Raw genomic sequence first — 13,272 nt, 5'->3', positions numbered from 1 at the left:
CCTCTGCCATCCGGGTTGAAGCAATTCTTGTGCCTCAGCCTCCCGAGTAGCTGGTACTACAGGTGTGCACCACCATGCCTGGCTATTTTTTTGTATTTTAGTAGACAGGTTTCACCATGTTGGCCAGGCTGATCTCAAACTCCTGGCCTCAAGTGATCCACCCACCTCAGCCTCCCACAGCGCTAGGATTACAGGCACCACATCCAGCCAATTTTGATGTTTTCATGGACTGATACTTGTAATAAGCATTTCAATTATATATAGCATTGATGTAGAAATGTACCAAATTTACATTTTTTTAGCTTATGGAATAAACAAATGTTTAAACTGAAATTGATTTGAAACTAAATTGAACTTTTGTTTTTCCTGTTTGTAATTTACATTTTTAATAGTGTATCAAAAGCCTTAAACCATTTGCTGTGGTGCAGGTTGACTGCCTCTTACTGGAAATGCTTGGGATGAGAAGTGTTCCAGACTTCGGGCTTTTTCAGATTTTGGAATATTTGCATTATGCTCACTAGTTAAGCATCCCAAAACTGAAATAGACCCAATGAGCATTTCCTTTTTTTTTTCCTTTTTTCTTTTTTTTTTTTTTTTTTTTGAGACAGAGTTTTAGTCTTGTTGCCCAGGCTGGAGTGCGATGGCATGATCTCGACTCACTGCAACCTCCGCCTCCTGGGTTGAAGCGATTTCTTCTGCCTCAGCCTCCCGAGTAGTTGGGATTACAGTCATGCGGCACCACACCTGGCTAATTTTGTAGTTTCAGTAGGGACAGGGTTTCTTCATGTTCGTCAGGCTGGTCTCAAACTCCAAACCTCAGGTGATCCGCCCACGTTGTGTTGGGATTACAGGCGTGATCCACCTCACTCAACCTGAGCATTTCCTTTTAGTGCCATGTTGGTGCTTTAAAACTTGCAGATTTGGGGTCAGGCGTGGTGGCCCACGCCTGTAATCCCAGCACTTTGGGAGGCCGAGGCAGGTGGGTTGCCTGAGGTCAGGAGTTGGAGAACAGCCTGGCCAAGATAGTGAAACCTTGTCTTTACCTTAAAAAAAAAAAAGGTTAGCTGGGCGTGCTGGCGGGCACCTGTAATCCCAGCTACTCTGGGAGGCTGAGGCAGGAGAATCGCTTGAACTCGGGAGGCGGAGGTTGCAGTGAGCTGAGATTGCACCATTGCACTCCAGCCTGGGCCACAAGAGTGAAACTCCATCTCAGTCAGTCAGTCAATCTTGCAGATATTGGAGTGTTTCAGATTTCAGATTTGGGGTACTTAAACTGTACGTGAAAATTAGCTGCTGGGAAGGAGAGGAATTGGAATATGTAACATGGGCTCCCACATTTTAAGGATTTTTCTAGGAATGCATCTTTCTCTTAATAAGTCAGATCCTTATTTGGTTGAAAATGTTTACTGCATGACTATCACTGACTGTAAGATGCTGACGTACAACTGTATGACTTGAAGATTGAGTTTTGCTTCTATGGGAATATGACACCATTTGAATTAATTTGTTCTCAATATTTTAAAGAGTTTTAGTGAATTCTGTTCATATAAAAATCAGGTTCAATAATGCGTGCTTTTTACGCTATCATTGAGTATCCAGTGTTTACAAGGTGTTTCTGAGGGATAAGATTATTATTGCTGTGTAAAGAATTTGGCAGATGGTGTGTACCTTCTAAGTTAGCTTGAGGTTTATTTAAATCTCATCTTTTTAGCTTGCTGAAGTTGATACTATGCCATTGCAAGTTTATATTGACTATTTGATATTTCTGTGTTTTTATTTGAAATGGGACTGTTAAACACATTTTTCTTTATATTGAGCAATAGAGCTGGAATATTAAAGACGTATGCATTAACCCTTGCATTTGGAACATTTACGTGTCATAAGCTGCCTTTCACTAAGTGGTTAGGCATTTCTACAGGTGTGTATTATATTTCGAATAAATTTTATATGGCTTTCCAAGAAACAATTAGAGCATTTGACCCACTGACTTTGTTTTTTATTTTTATTTTTTTGAGACAGAGCCTCCCGCAGTAGAGACGGGGTTTCACTATGTTGGCCAGGTTGGTCTTGAATTCCGCCTCAGGTGATCCACCTGCCTTGGCCTCCCAAAGTGCTGGGATTACAGATGTGAGCCACCATGCCCAACCTGACCTACCAAGTTTGGATGTGAATTTTTTTTCATTTATATTGAGAATAGGGTCTCGGGCCGCTGAACTGTACGAGTGCTAAGTCAGTATCTGAATCCATTGAAGATCTTGATGGCAACGTCAGGACTTATCAAAGACACACAACTTCAATGAGAACCTTTCTTTGAAATTAATTAATTAGTGATATGGAGCCTTGATCTGTCACTCAGGCTGGAGTGCAGTGGCATGATTTCAGCTCATTAGGAGTGCATCTTTCTCTTTTCTTTCTCCACCTCCCAGGTTTAAGCACTTCTCCTGCCTCAGCCTCCCAAGTAGCTGGGACTGCAGGCACAAGCCACCATGCTGAGCTAATTTTTGTATATTTAGCAGAGACAAGGTTTTGCCATGTTGGCCAGGCTGGTCTCGAACTCCTGGCCTCACGTGATCTGCCCACCTCAGCCTCCCAAAGTACTGGGATTACAGGCTTGAGCCACTGTGCCCTGCTGCCTTGTTTGATTTTTTTAAAGAGACAGAGACCCCCTCTGTTGCCTAGGCTGAAGTGCAGTGGCACAATCATAGCTCATTGTAACTTCAGTCTCCTGGGTGATGAATAGAATTCTGCCACAGCCCAAGTAGCTAGGAGTGTAGGCACGAACCACTGTGCCTAGCTAATTTTTTTATTTTTTGTGGAAATGGGGCCTTGCTGTGTTGCCCAAGCTGGTCTCAAACTCGTTTCCTCAAACCCTCCTCCCATGTCAGCCTTCCAAAGCTCTAGGATTACAGGTGTGAGCCATCGTGGCTGACTTGTTTTTGATTTTTATATCGTTTTCTTCACTTTTTTTTTTTTTTTTTTTTTTTGAGATGGAGCCTCCCTCTGTTACGCAAGCTGGAGTGCAGTGGCACAATCTTGGCTCACTGCAACCTTTGCCTCTTGGGTTCAAGCGATTCTCCTGCTTCAGTCTCCCCAAGTAGCTGGGACTACAGGCGCATGCCACCACGCCCAGCTAAATTTTTTTGTTTTTATTTTTTGTATTTTTAGTAGAGACGAGGTTTCACCATGTTGGCCAGGCTGGTCTTGAACTCTTGACCTCAGGTGATCTGCCCATCTCGGCCTCCCAAAGTGCTGAGACTACAGGTGTGAGCCACTGCGCCCGACCTTTTTCACCTTTTGTATAAAGCTTTTTAAGGAAGAGCTCAGAAAGCCAATTTAAAGAAATTGAAATGTGTTATGTAAATGTCTGTTTTGCAACTGAGACACACTAATTTATTTAGCACAAAAAGAGACCAGTAATGGGTCCTTTTCTGTCAAATTTCAAGCTGAGCTGTTTCTGCTACTTAAAAACATTTCGATTTTCTACCTAGATATGTATTATATAATTGCTAACTTATTTATCATTTATTTATTTATTATTTATTTATTTATTTGAGATGGAGTCTTGCTCTGTCGCCCAGGCTTGAGTGTGCAGTTTACAATTGGGTTTGTTTTTTTGTTTTTTTGTTTTTGTTTTTGTTTTTTGTGACAGAGCCTTGCTCTGTCGCCCAGGCTTGTGTGCAGTGGCGCAATCTCAGCTCACTGCATTGTCCATTTCCTGGGTTCAAATGATTCTCGTGCCTCAGCCTCCTGAGTAGCTGGGATTACAGGTGCGTGCCACCATGCCTGGCTAATTTTGTTGTATTTTTATTAGAGACAGGGTTTCACCATGTTGGCCAGGCTGGTCTGGAACTCCTGACCTCAAGTGATCTGCCTGCCTTGGCCTTCCAGAGTGTTGAGATTACAGGCGTGATCCACCCATCTGGCTGGAATGCTATTCTTAATTGACCTGCATTTATTTATTTACTTATTTATGTATGTATTTATTTATTTATTTGGCAAGCCTTGAGGAAGGGATTTGGGGAATGAACAATGGTACTGGATCAAATAATCCTTGTACTAGGCAATCAGAGTTTCTAGGGCCACTGTACCTGGCCGTGGGGGTTTTATTGATAATAATCTGTAAGGAACAAAAGAATCAGTACTATCGGAATTATTGATTAGATGTAGTGAGCATTAAGGACATATGGAAAGTAGTTTGAAGTAAAATATTACTGTAAGAGTCAGAATTGGCCGGGCGCAGTGGCTCATGTAATCCCAGCACTTCGGGAGGCTGAGGTGGGCGGATCACCTGAAGTCAGGAGTTTGAGACAGCCTGGCCAAAATGGTGGAACCCCATCTCTAGTGAAAATACAAAAAAAAAAAAAAAAGCCAGGTGCAGTGGCTTATGTCTGTAATCCCGACACTTTGGGATGCTGAGGCAGGATAATCGCTTAAACCTGGAAGGCAGAGGTTGCAGTGAGCTGAGATCGTGCCACTGCACTCCAATCTGGAGTACAGTGAGGCTCTGTCTGAAAAGAAAAAAGTAGCCGGACATAGTGGCATGTACTTGTAGTCCAGGCTACTCAGGAGGCTGAGGCAGGAGAATCGCCTGAACCCAGGAGGCAGCCATGTCAGTGAGCCTAGATCACACCACTGCACTCCAGCCTGGATGACGGAGGAAGACTCCCTCTCAAAAAAAAAAAAAAGTGAGAATGTTGCATAGATTACCCAAGTTAATTCTTATAATTTAGTGTTCATTTAAAAGGAAAATTGATTTCCTACTTTTTGTTTTTAAAAATAGCATTAGGCCAGATATGGTGGGTCAGGCCTGTAATCCCAACATAAAATGTGGCCAAGGCAGGAGGATTGCTTGAGGTTTGGAGTTCAAGGCCAGCCCCAGCAACAGTGAGACCAGGAAAAATCAACCAGGCATGGTGCTAAGCACCTGTGGTCTCAGCTACTCAGCTAGCTGAGGCAGGAGGATCACTTGAGCTCAGAAGTTCAAGGCTGTAGTGAGCTGTGATGGCACCACTGCATTCTAGTGTGGGCAACAGACCAAGACCCTGTCTGTAAAACAAAATGTAAAAAATATATTTTCCATTTCCCTATTCATTTTATGTATTTGTAGCATAAATGTTACTATGCATATTGACACTTAACACCATTAGATTTCTCTTATATGTAGCATGTTGCTTTACTGCATTAGTAATATTTTTTCGTAATTAGGAAAGTCTTTCCATAATCACTGTTACAGAAATTTTTTATTTGGGATATTGTGGGAAATGGCTAGTGTTGTCATAGTTAATAAAAATTATATAATTAAGTGCCAGTGAAGAACCATAGTTTGAAAGTGAATTTAATACATTAGCTCATAGTTATACAATCTCACAAGCATTTTGCTGCCTTCAAGTTGTCTGTTTCCTGCTAATTCTGATGACTAAATTTTTTATTTTTCTTTTCAACGAAAATTTCACTCAGTTCTATATATGCTAGATGAGGCTTGGAACATACAGCTCTACAACCTTTAACTGCTTTTCCAAAAATCTGAAAGCTATGAAAACGAAAAATCTTCATAATTTAACTGATTTGGTGACAAAGCCTAAAATGAACAGATGTGAGAGTCTTTGTAATTGTTAATTTTACATAGTAGGAAATAGTAATTTCTTCAATTAGTGTTGCTACTTCATATCCTTTTAGTGTTTCAGTATAGGTGTACCACACTGCTTTTCCTTTAAAAATGTTCTAAGAATTTAACATTCTGCAACACTCTTGAACCCTGTGATTTTGGAGAATGGAACCTATAGTAGATGCTCAGCAAATTCTACGTGATGCAAATTAAAATCAAGGATATGAGTATCATGTCTTAACTGTTTAAAGAGTAGGTTTTACTATGAAGAGATCCATAAGTAAAGAGCATTTGAAAAGAAAACTTTTTCCTAAACTTCTCCTTTTTTTTTTTAACACTGTGTGTGTGAAGTTAATGTTGTATTTCTAATATAAGCTTAATGTTGCAATTAATGTATAGTGGAAAATAATAACACGTATATTAATTCATTTTTGAGACACGAGTTCGCTCTGTTGCCCAGGCTGGAGTGCAGTGGCACGAACTCAGTTCACTGCAGCCTCCGCCTCTAGGCCTCAAGTGATCCACCCGCTTCATCCTCCGAAAGTGCTAGGATTACAAGAGTAAGCCACTGTGCCCAAGCCATCAATAAATTTTTATGGGTTAGAAGTTTGGGCCAGGCGTGGTGGCTCATGCCTATAATCCCAGCAGTCCGGGAGGCCAAAGCAGGCGGATTACGTGAGGTCAGGAGTTCCAGACCAGCCTAGCCAACATGGTGAAAATACGTCTCTATAAAAATACAAAAAGTAGCTGGGTGTGCCGGGCACAGTGGCTCATGCCTGTAATCCCAGCACTTTGGGAGGCCGAGGCGGGCAGATCACGAGGTCAGGAGATCGAGACCATCCTGGCTAACACGGTGAAACCCCATCTCTTCTAAAAATACAAAAAAATAGCCGAGCATGATGGCGGGCGCCTGTAGTCCCAGCTACTTGGGAGGCTGAGGCAGGAATGGCGTGAACCCAGGAGGCGGAGCTTGCAGTAAGCCGAGATCGCGCCACTGCACTCCACCCTGGGCGACAGAGCGAGATTCTGTCTCAAAAAAAAAAAAAAAAAAGTAGCTGGATGTGGTGGTGCGTGCCTGTAATCCCAGCTGCTCAGGATGCTGAGGCAGGACAATTGCTTGAACCCAGGAGGTGGAGGCGGAGGTTGCAGTGAACCAAGATTGTGCCTCTGCACTCCAGCCTGGGCAACAGAGCAAGACCGTCTCCAAAAAAAAGAAAGAAAAGGCCGGGTGCAGTAGCTCACACCTATAATCCCAGCACTTTGGGAGGCTGAGGAAGACAGATCACTTGAGGTCAGGAGTTCAAGATCAGCCTGGCCAACATGGTGAAACCTTGTCTCTTATCGAAAATACAAAAATTAGCCAGGCATGGTGGTTGATGCCCGTACTCGGGAGCCTGAGGCAGGAGAATCACTTGAACCTGGGAGGCAGAGGTTGCAGTGAGCCAAGATTGTGCCACTGCATTCGAGTGTGGGTGACATAACAGGACTCTGTCTCAAAAAAAAAAAAAAAAAAAAAAAAAAGAAACACATGAAACCAAATTATGATGAAATAAACTTGAATAGCAGTTTGTTATAGGCTGGGTGTGTTGGCTTGCTCCTATAATTCCAGCACTTTGGGAGGCCCAGGCAGGAGGATCACTTGAGCCTATGAGTTTAAGACCAATCTGGGCAACAATGCCAGATCCCATCTTTAAAAGTATGAATAGCACATTAAATTCATTGAATTTTTTTGGGAGGCCGAGGTGGGCGGATCACGAGGTCAGGAGATCGAGACCACGGTGAAACCCTGTCTCTACTAAAAATACAAAAAAATTAGCCGGGCGTGGTGGCGGGCGCCTGTAGTCCTAGCTACTCGGAGAGGCTGAGGCAGGAGAATGGCGTGAACCCGGGAGGCGGAGCTTGCAGTGAGCCGAGATTGCACCACTGCACTCCAGCCTGGGCGGCAGAGCGAGACTCTGTCTCAAAAAAAAAAAAAAAAAAAAAAAAAAAAAAAAATTCGCCGGGCGCGGTGGCTCACGCTTGTAATCCCAGCACTTTGGGAGGCCGAGGCAGGCGGATCACGAGGTCAGGAGATCGAGACCACAGTGAAACCCCGTCTCTACTAAAAATACAAAAAAAAAATTAGCCAGGCGTGGTGGCGGGCGCCTGTAGTCTCAGCTACTTGGAGAGGCTGAGGCAGGAGAATGGCGTGAACCCGGGAGGCGGAGGTTGCAGTGAGCCGAGATTGCGCCACTGCACTCCAGCCTGGGTGACAGAGCGAGACTCTGTCTCAAAAAAAAAAAAAAAAAAAAAATTCACTGAATTTTTTTTAAGTCTCACTCTGTTGCCTAGGCTGGAGTGCAATGATGTGATCTCTGCTCACTGCAACCTCTGCCTCCCGGATTCAAGTGATTCTCCTGCCTCAGCCTCCCGAGTAGCTGGGATTACAGGCACCTGCCACCACGCCCAGTTAATTTTTGTATTTTTAGTAGAGACAGGGTTTCACCATGTTGGTCAGGCTGGTCTTGAACTCCTGGCCTCAGGTGATCCACCCACCTCAGCCTCCCAAAGAATTACTGGGATTACAAGCGTGAGCCACCGCACCCAGCCAGAATTTTTTTTAAATGCCAATACTGGTGACGGGATTGGAGCATATTAACTGATTTTACTTAGTCTTTCCGTTCCCACATTAATTAGTTCTCAATTTATTTGCATGCTACAAAAGAGCTCAACAATTTTTTTATTACGTGCAATTTTTTTAATAGGAATAAAAAAATACGTTGTTGGCCTCATTATCAAGACGTCATCTGACCCAACTTGTGTAGAGGTAAGAGTTTATTTTGGAGCTTATTGGGAGAGCATAAAATCATTTAGATATTGAGTCTGACTACAACCTAATTCTGTCAAGACACATAGTCACACATATGCACAGTCAGTCATTTGCAGTAGAACTGTAATCATTTGTTAGGAGGATTGTCTATGGTTATATTCTTATTTATACTTACCTCAGGCTCTCATTTAATCTTTTACTTTTCCTTAGAAAGAAAAGGTGTATATCGGAAAATTAAATATGATCCTTGTTCAGGTAAGCTTTAACTTAACTGTTTTCCTTAGAAGAATTATGCTTATTATTTGAACAAAATGTTTTACCTACTTAGGAAATAAAGTATACTAATATTTTGCAGAAGTAGTGATAGTATTCTTACAATAATACGTAACCTACTGTCTAGTACTTGAATGTTAATTTGCTGTGGCAGGAATCATCAAATAACGTTAAAGCCATCATTTATATGGCTGCAGTGTGGACTGGACTCTATGTTGGATTCTTTTTTATCCTTTCTTTTTGGAGACAGTCTCGCTCTGGTACCCAGGCTGGAGTACAGTGGCACTATCTTGGCTCACTGTAGCCTCCACCTCCCGGGTTCAAGCGATTCTTCTGCCTCAGCCTCCTGAGTGGCTGGAATTACGGATGCTTGCCACCACGTTTGGCTAATTTTTTGTATTTTTAGTACAGACAGGGTTTCACCATGTTGGCCAGGCTGGTCTCAAATTCTTGACCTCAGGTGATCCACCTACTTCGACCTCCCAAAGTGCTGGGATTATAGGTGTGAGCCACTGCACCTGGCCGGATTGTTTTTTAATTTTCTGATATGCCTGTGCATATTTCTCCTTTGCGTGTATCTCTCTCAGTCCTTTGATTTCCTCATCCTTCTAATTGATTTCCATGCTTAGTCCTTAAACTGTCTATGTAGACTAAATTTATAATTTTTATGTTTATCTGTTTTCTATAGTAATATCTTAAATTTTTTTCCAGAGAACCCTGGTATGTGTGGGGGAAAAAACAGTAACTTCTATTTAAATAAGATTTAGAAACACCCAAGTTTCCAAAAATTTTAGTGTATTCAGTAATTAACTCCAGCTTTTATTATACTTTAGAGCTTTCTGTTAGCCCTTCTCTGAATGGGGAGAGAGAGGAGAGAATATAAAGAAGGTTAACATGTATTTTTATAATCTGGGAAATCCCTTGTGTGTGCCATAAATAGTCCAGACTTGCATACAAATATAATGCAGTTCATGAGGCTTTTGGTTAAAAGTTTATTCAGGCCCCGATTGCAGTGCCTCCTTTCTTCTAAATTCATATATCCAAACCCTACTACCTTTCAAGGCTCAAATTTCATCCAATAATAAACTGTCTTAACCAGTCACTTTTTATCACCAATAGTTAGTTAGATCCTTGAATCTCCTAGGATAATTTCTTTTTTTCTTGTTTGGAACGGAGTGTCGCTCTGTCGCCCATGCTGGAGTGCAGTGGCACCGTCTCAGTTCACTGCAACCTCTACCTCCCAGGTTCAAGCAATTCTCCTGCCTTGGCCTCCCGAGTAGCTGAGACTACCGGCCCGTGCCACCACCCCTGGCTAATTTTTGTATTTTTAGTAGAGACGGGGTTTCACCATGTTGGCCAGGCTGTTGAGTTTTTTTCTGTTTTTTGTGTGTGTGGTTTTTTTTTTGTTTGTTTTTGAGACGGAGTCTCGTCCTGTTGCCCAGGCTTGAGTGCAGTGGCCTCATCTCGGCTCACTGCAACCTCTGCCTCCCAGGTTCAAGAGATTCTCCTGCCTCAGCCTCCCGAGCAGCTGGGATTACAGGCACCCGTCACCACGCTTCACTAATTTTTGTATCTTTAGTAGAGACAGGGTTTCACCATGTTGGCCAGGCTGGTCTTGAACTCCTGACCTTGTGATCCTCCCTCCTCGGCCTCCCAAAGTGCTGGGATTACGAGCCACCGCGCCCAGCCTGGCCAGGCTGTTCTCAAACTCCTGGCCTCAAGTGATCCGCTCACTTTGGCTCCCCACAAAGTGCTGGGATTATAGGTGTGAGCAACCGCGCCCGGCCTCCTAGAATAATTTCTACATATCTATCAGGCAGATACTAATACACAGACAGACCCATTAGACAGATTGGACCTTTCATTAGGATAACTGAAAAGGGTCCTGGGGCGATTAAGATAAAAGACTTTATCTGTGTTTTGTTTTCTACCCAGTATGGCGAAAAGGGTGGCACATTTCTTCCTTTAATAAAGGAGGAGAAAATGAAAAATGGTTTATCCTTACTCCTGCCTTTATCCATTACATAATTTCTTTGAAGTTTGTTTTATTTGCCTTTGAGAAATGAAGTGCGATTAACATTTCATGTCTTATTTTAGATACTGAAACAAGAATGGCCCAAACATTGGCCAACTTTTATCAGTGATATTGTTGGAGCAAGTAGGACCAGCGAAAGTCTCTGTCAAAATAATATGGTGATTCTTAAACTCTTGAGTGAAGAAGTATTTGATTTTTCTAGTGGACAGATAACCCAAGTCAAATCTAAGCATTTAAAAGACAGGCAAGTAATAATTATGTTTTAGAATTTTAAAGTAATTTCTCAAACAATTTCAAGCAATTTGGATGTAAATTGTAGATATTTTAAGGAACTATGATCAGTAATATGTTAAATTGCTTGTAGTGGTTTTCAACTACAGATTAAGAAATAGTCCTAGACGTGGCCTAATAATTTACTTCTGAAGGTTGAAAAGTGAATTATTCAAGATACACTTCAGGAATTGTTTTGTATGGTAACTAGTTAATAGGTTCTAAGCAAATGATTTGTGTCCAAACATACGTATTAGTTATTTTATTTTGAGACAAGTCTTGCTCTGTTGCCTGGGGTGGAGTGCAGCAGCGCAATCTTGGCTCACCGCAACCCCTGCCTCCTGGATAGCTGCGACTGCAGGTGCGTGCCACAGCGCCTGGCCTCAAATCAGTTATTATCTCTGCTTCTTGTCAGTTCCCCAATTGTTAACAATAGTGTTCTTTTTAAAACAAAACAAAACAGAAAACTAGATTTGCCTCTAATAGTAAGCAACCGGTATAAACTATAGGTATACTTCCATTCGGTTTTAAACATTTGTTGTAGTCATTAGGAAATCTTTTTCCCCTTGGGTTGCCCAGGCTGGTCTCAAACAATCCTTCTGCCATGGCCTCCCAAAGTTCTGCAGTTACAGGCATGAGCCACTGTACTGGGCCTTAATCATTTTTATTAGTATTATAGATAACTGATACTTATTTCTGTGTCTTCTAAATCTGGTATTTTTGTGTTTTTTTTTTTTTTTTAGCATGTGCAATGAATTCTCACAGATATTTCAACTGTGTCAGTTTGTAATGGTAAGTGTTTTTAATTTCATTTTTAAAAATAACAATAATAGGAAAGCAATTATTTACAAGTGTGTTTTGTTATAGGAAAATTCTCAAAATGCTCCACTTGTACATGCAACCTTGGAAACGTTGCTCAGATTTCTGAACTGGATTCCCCTAGGATATATTTTTGAGACCAAATTAATCAGCACATTAATTTATAAGGTACAGTGAATACATTTCAGTTATTTGTCACTGGATAGCCACGTATGTTGTTTTCACATGTAAAGCTCTCATCTCTGCATTCTAAACCTTATTCAACCTTGTTTCTAACACGAGGACACTGCTCAGAAGAAATTTCCCATATTCACACCTAGTAAATTATTTAAAGTGAGTTTCAAATCTGATTCTGCCACTTATACCATGTAATGTTATGAATTCATTTTTAGCAAACAATGGATTTGATTATATTGCTATCTTTTAGTTGAGTAAGTTACATTGAGGTAAGTCAAGTGCTATTTCTGAAAAATGAAAAGTCCAACTTTTAACTGATAATTTAAAATTGATACCATGTTACGTCTTCTTTAAGTTCTATAATGGTTTAGCCTGGGCAACATGGTGAAACCCATCTCACTAAAAATACAAAACAGCCAGGCGTGGTGATGCATGCCTGTAGTCCCAGCTACTCGGGAGGCTGTGGCAGGAGAATCTCAAACCCAGGCGGCGGAAGGTGCAGTGAGCCAACATCGTGCCACTGCACTCCAGCCTGAGCAACAGAGCGAGACCCTGTCTCAAAATAAATAAAGTTCTACAGTGGTTTATCCAGAGATAATCACTGTTACCAGTTGGTTGTATTATATTTTCAGATGTTTTCTTGACTGATATAATGAATAAATTAAGTATCTAATTGGAACATTATAACTTGACCTCTTCAACTTCGTAGTTTAGTTTGGTAATATAATATGGATTTATAGTATTTGAATGATCAGTTTATTGCTTAATTAAGTTATGTAAAAACCGTTCTATTGTCAACAGTCCTACAGAGGACATTCTCAGACATAAGATATTATGCAATTGTCCAAACATAATTTATTTAAATATTTTAATGTTTAATTACCAGATTATTAGGTATGTTTATTTTTAAGGTTTTAATGCCCCCTGATTTCCAACCCCAGACGATAACTGTTTATCTTTTCAACAATAGAATATATAAGCCAATTTTCCCATATTCTTACTACTCTTAGATACATTGAGCATTTCCCAAAATTCTAAGCAATCACAAGTTTTAGGTCCTGTGTAATTACACAGAAAGTATAACATTTCTAAAAGTCATATCACAGATTCTAGGAAAGTTGTTAAGGAGCCTTGTTATTTTAGATGTCTAAGGACACATCAAAAGAAAGCAGTTTAGGCCAGGCGAGGTGGCTCACGCCTGTAATCCCAGCACTTGTGGGAGGTCGAGGTGAGCAGATCACGAGGTCAGGAGATTGAGACCAGCCTGGCCCAACGTGGCGAAAC

At 41.4% G+C, this 13,272-nt stretch overlaps 1 protein-coding gene across 3 annotated transcripts in view; it reads left to right on the top strand.

Moving 5' to 3' along the window:
- Positions 1–13,272, top strand: part of XPO1 (exportin 1) — a 61,782-nt gene that overhangs the window by 27,977 nt on the left and 20,533 nt on the right. For all 3 annotated transcript variants that reach the window (XM_030826991.1, XM_030826992.1, XM_030826993.1), the window contains 5 exons: positions 8,350–8,411; positions 8,625–8,669; positions 10,785–10,966; positions 11,736–11,784; positions 11,860–11,979. In XM_030826991.1, coding sequence (XP_030682851.1) covers positions 8,350–8,411; positions 8,625–8,669; positions 10,785–10,966; positions 11,736–11,784; positions 11,860–11,979 — 458 coding nt within the window. The remainder of the gene's footprint in view (positions 1–8,349; positions 8,412–8,624; positions 8,670–10,784; positions 10,967–11,735; positions 11,785–11,859; positions 11,980–13,272) is intronic.

The sequence above is a fragment of the Nomascus leucogenys genome, chromosome 14 (assembly GCF_006542625.1).
Source record: "Nomascus leucogenys isolate Asia chromosome 14, Asia_NLE_v1, whole genome shotgun sequence".
Lineage (NCBI taxonomy): Eukaryota > Metazoa > Chordata > Mammalia > Primates > Hylobatidae > Nomascus > Nomascus leucogenys.
Note: the sequence above shows the minus strand (reverse complement) of the source record. Positions and strands in the feature narration are given on the sequence as shown.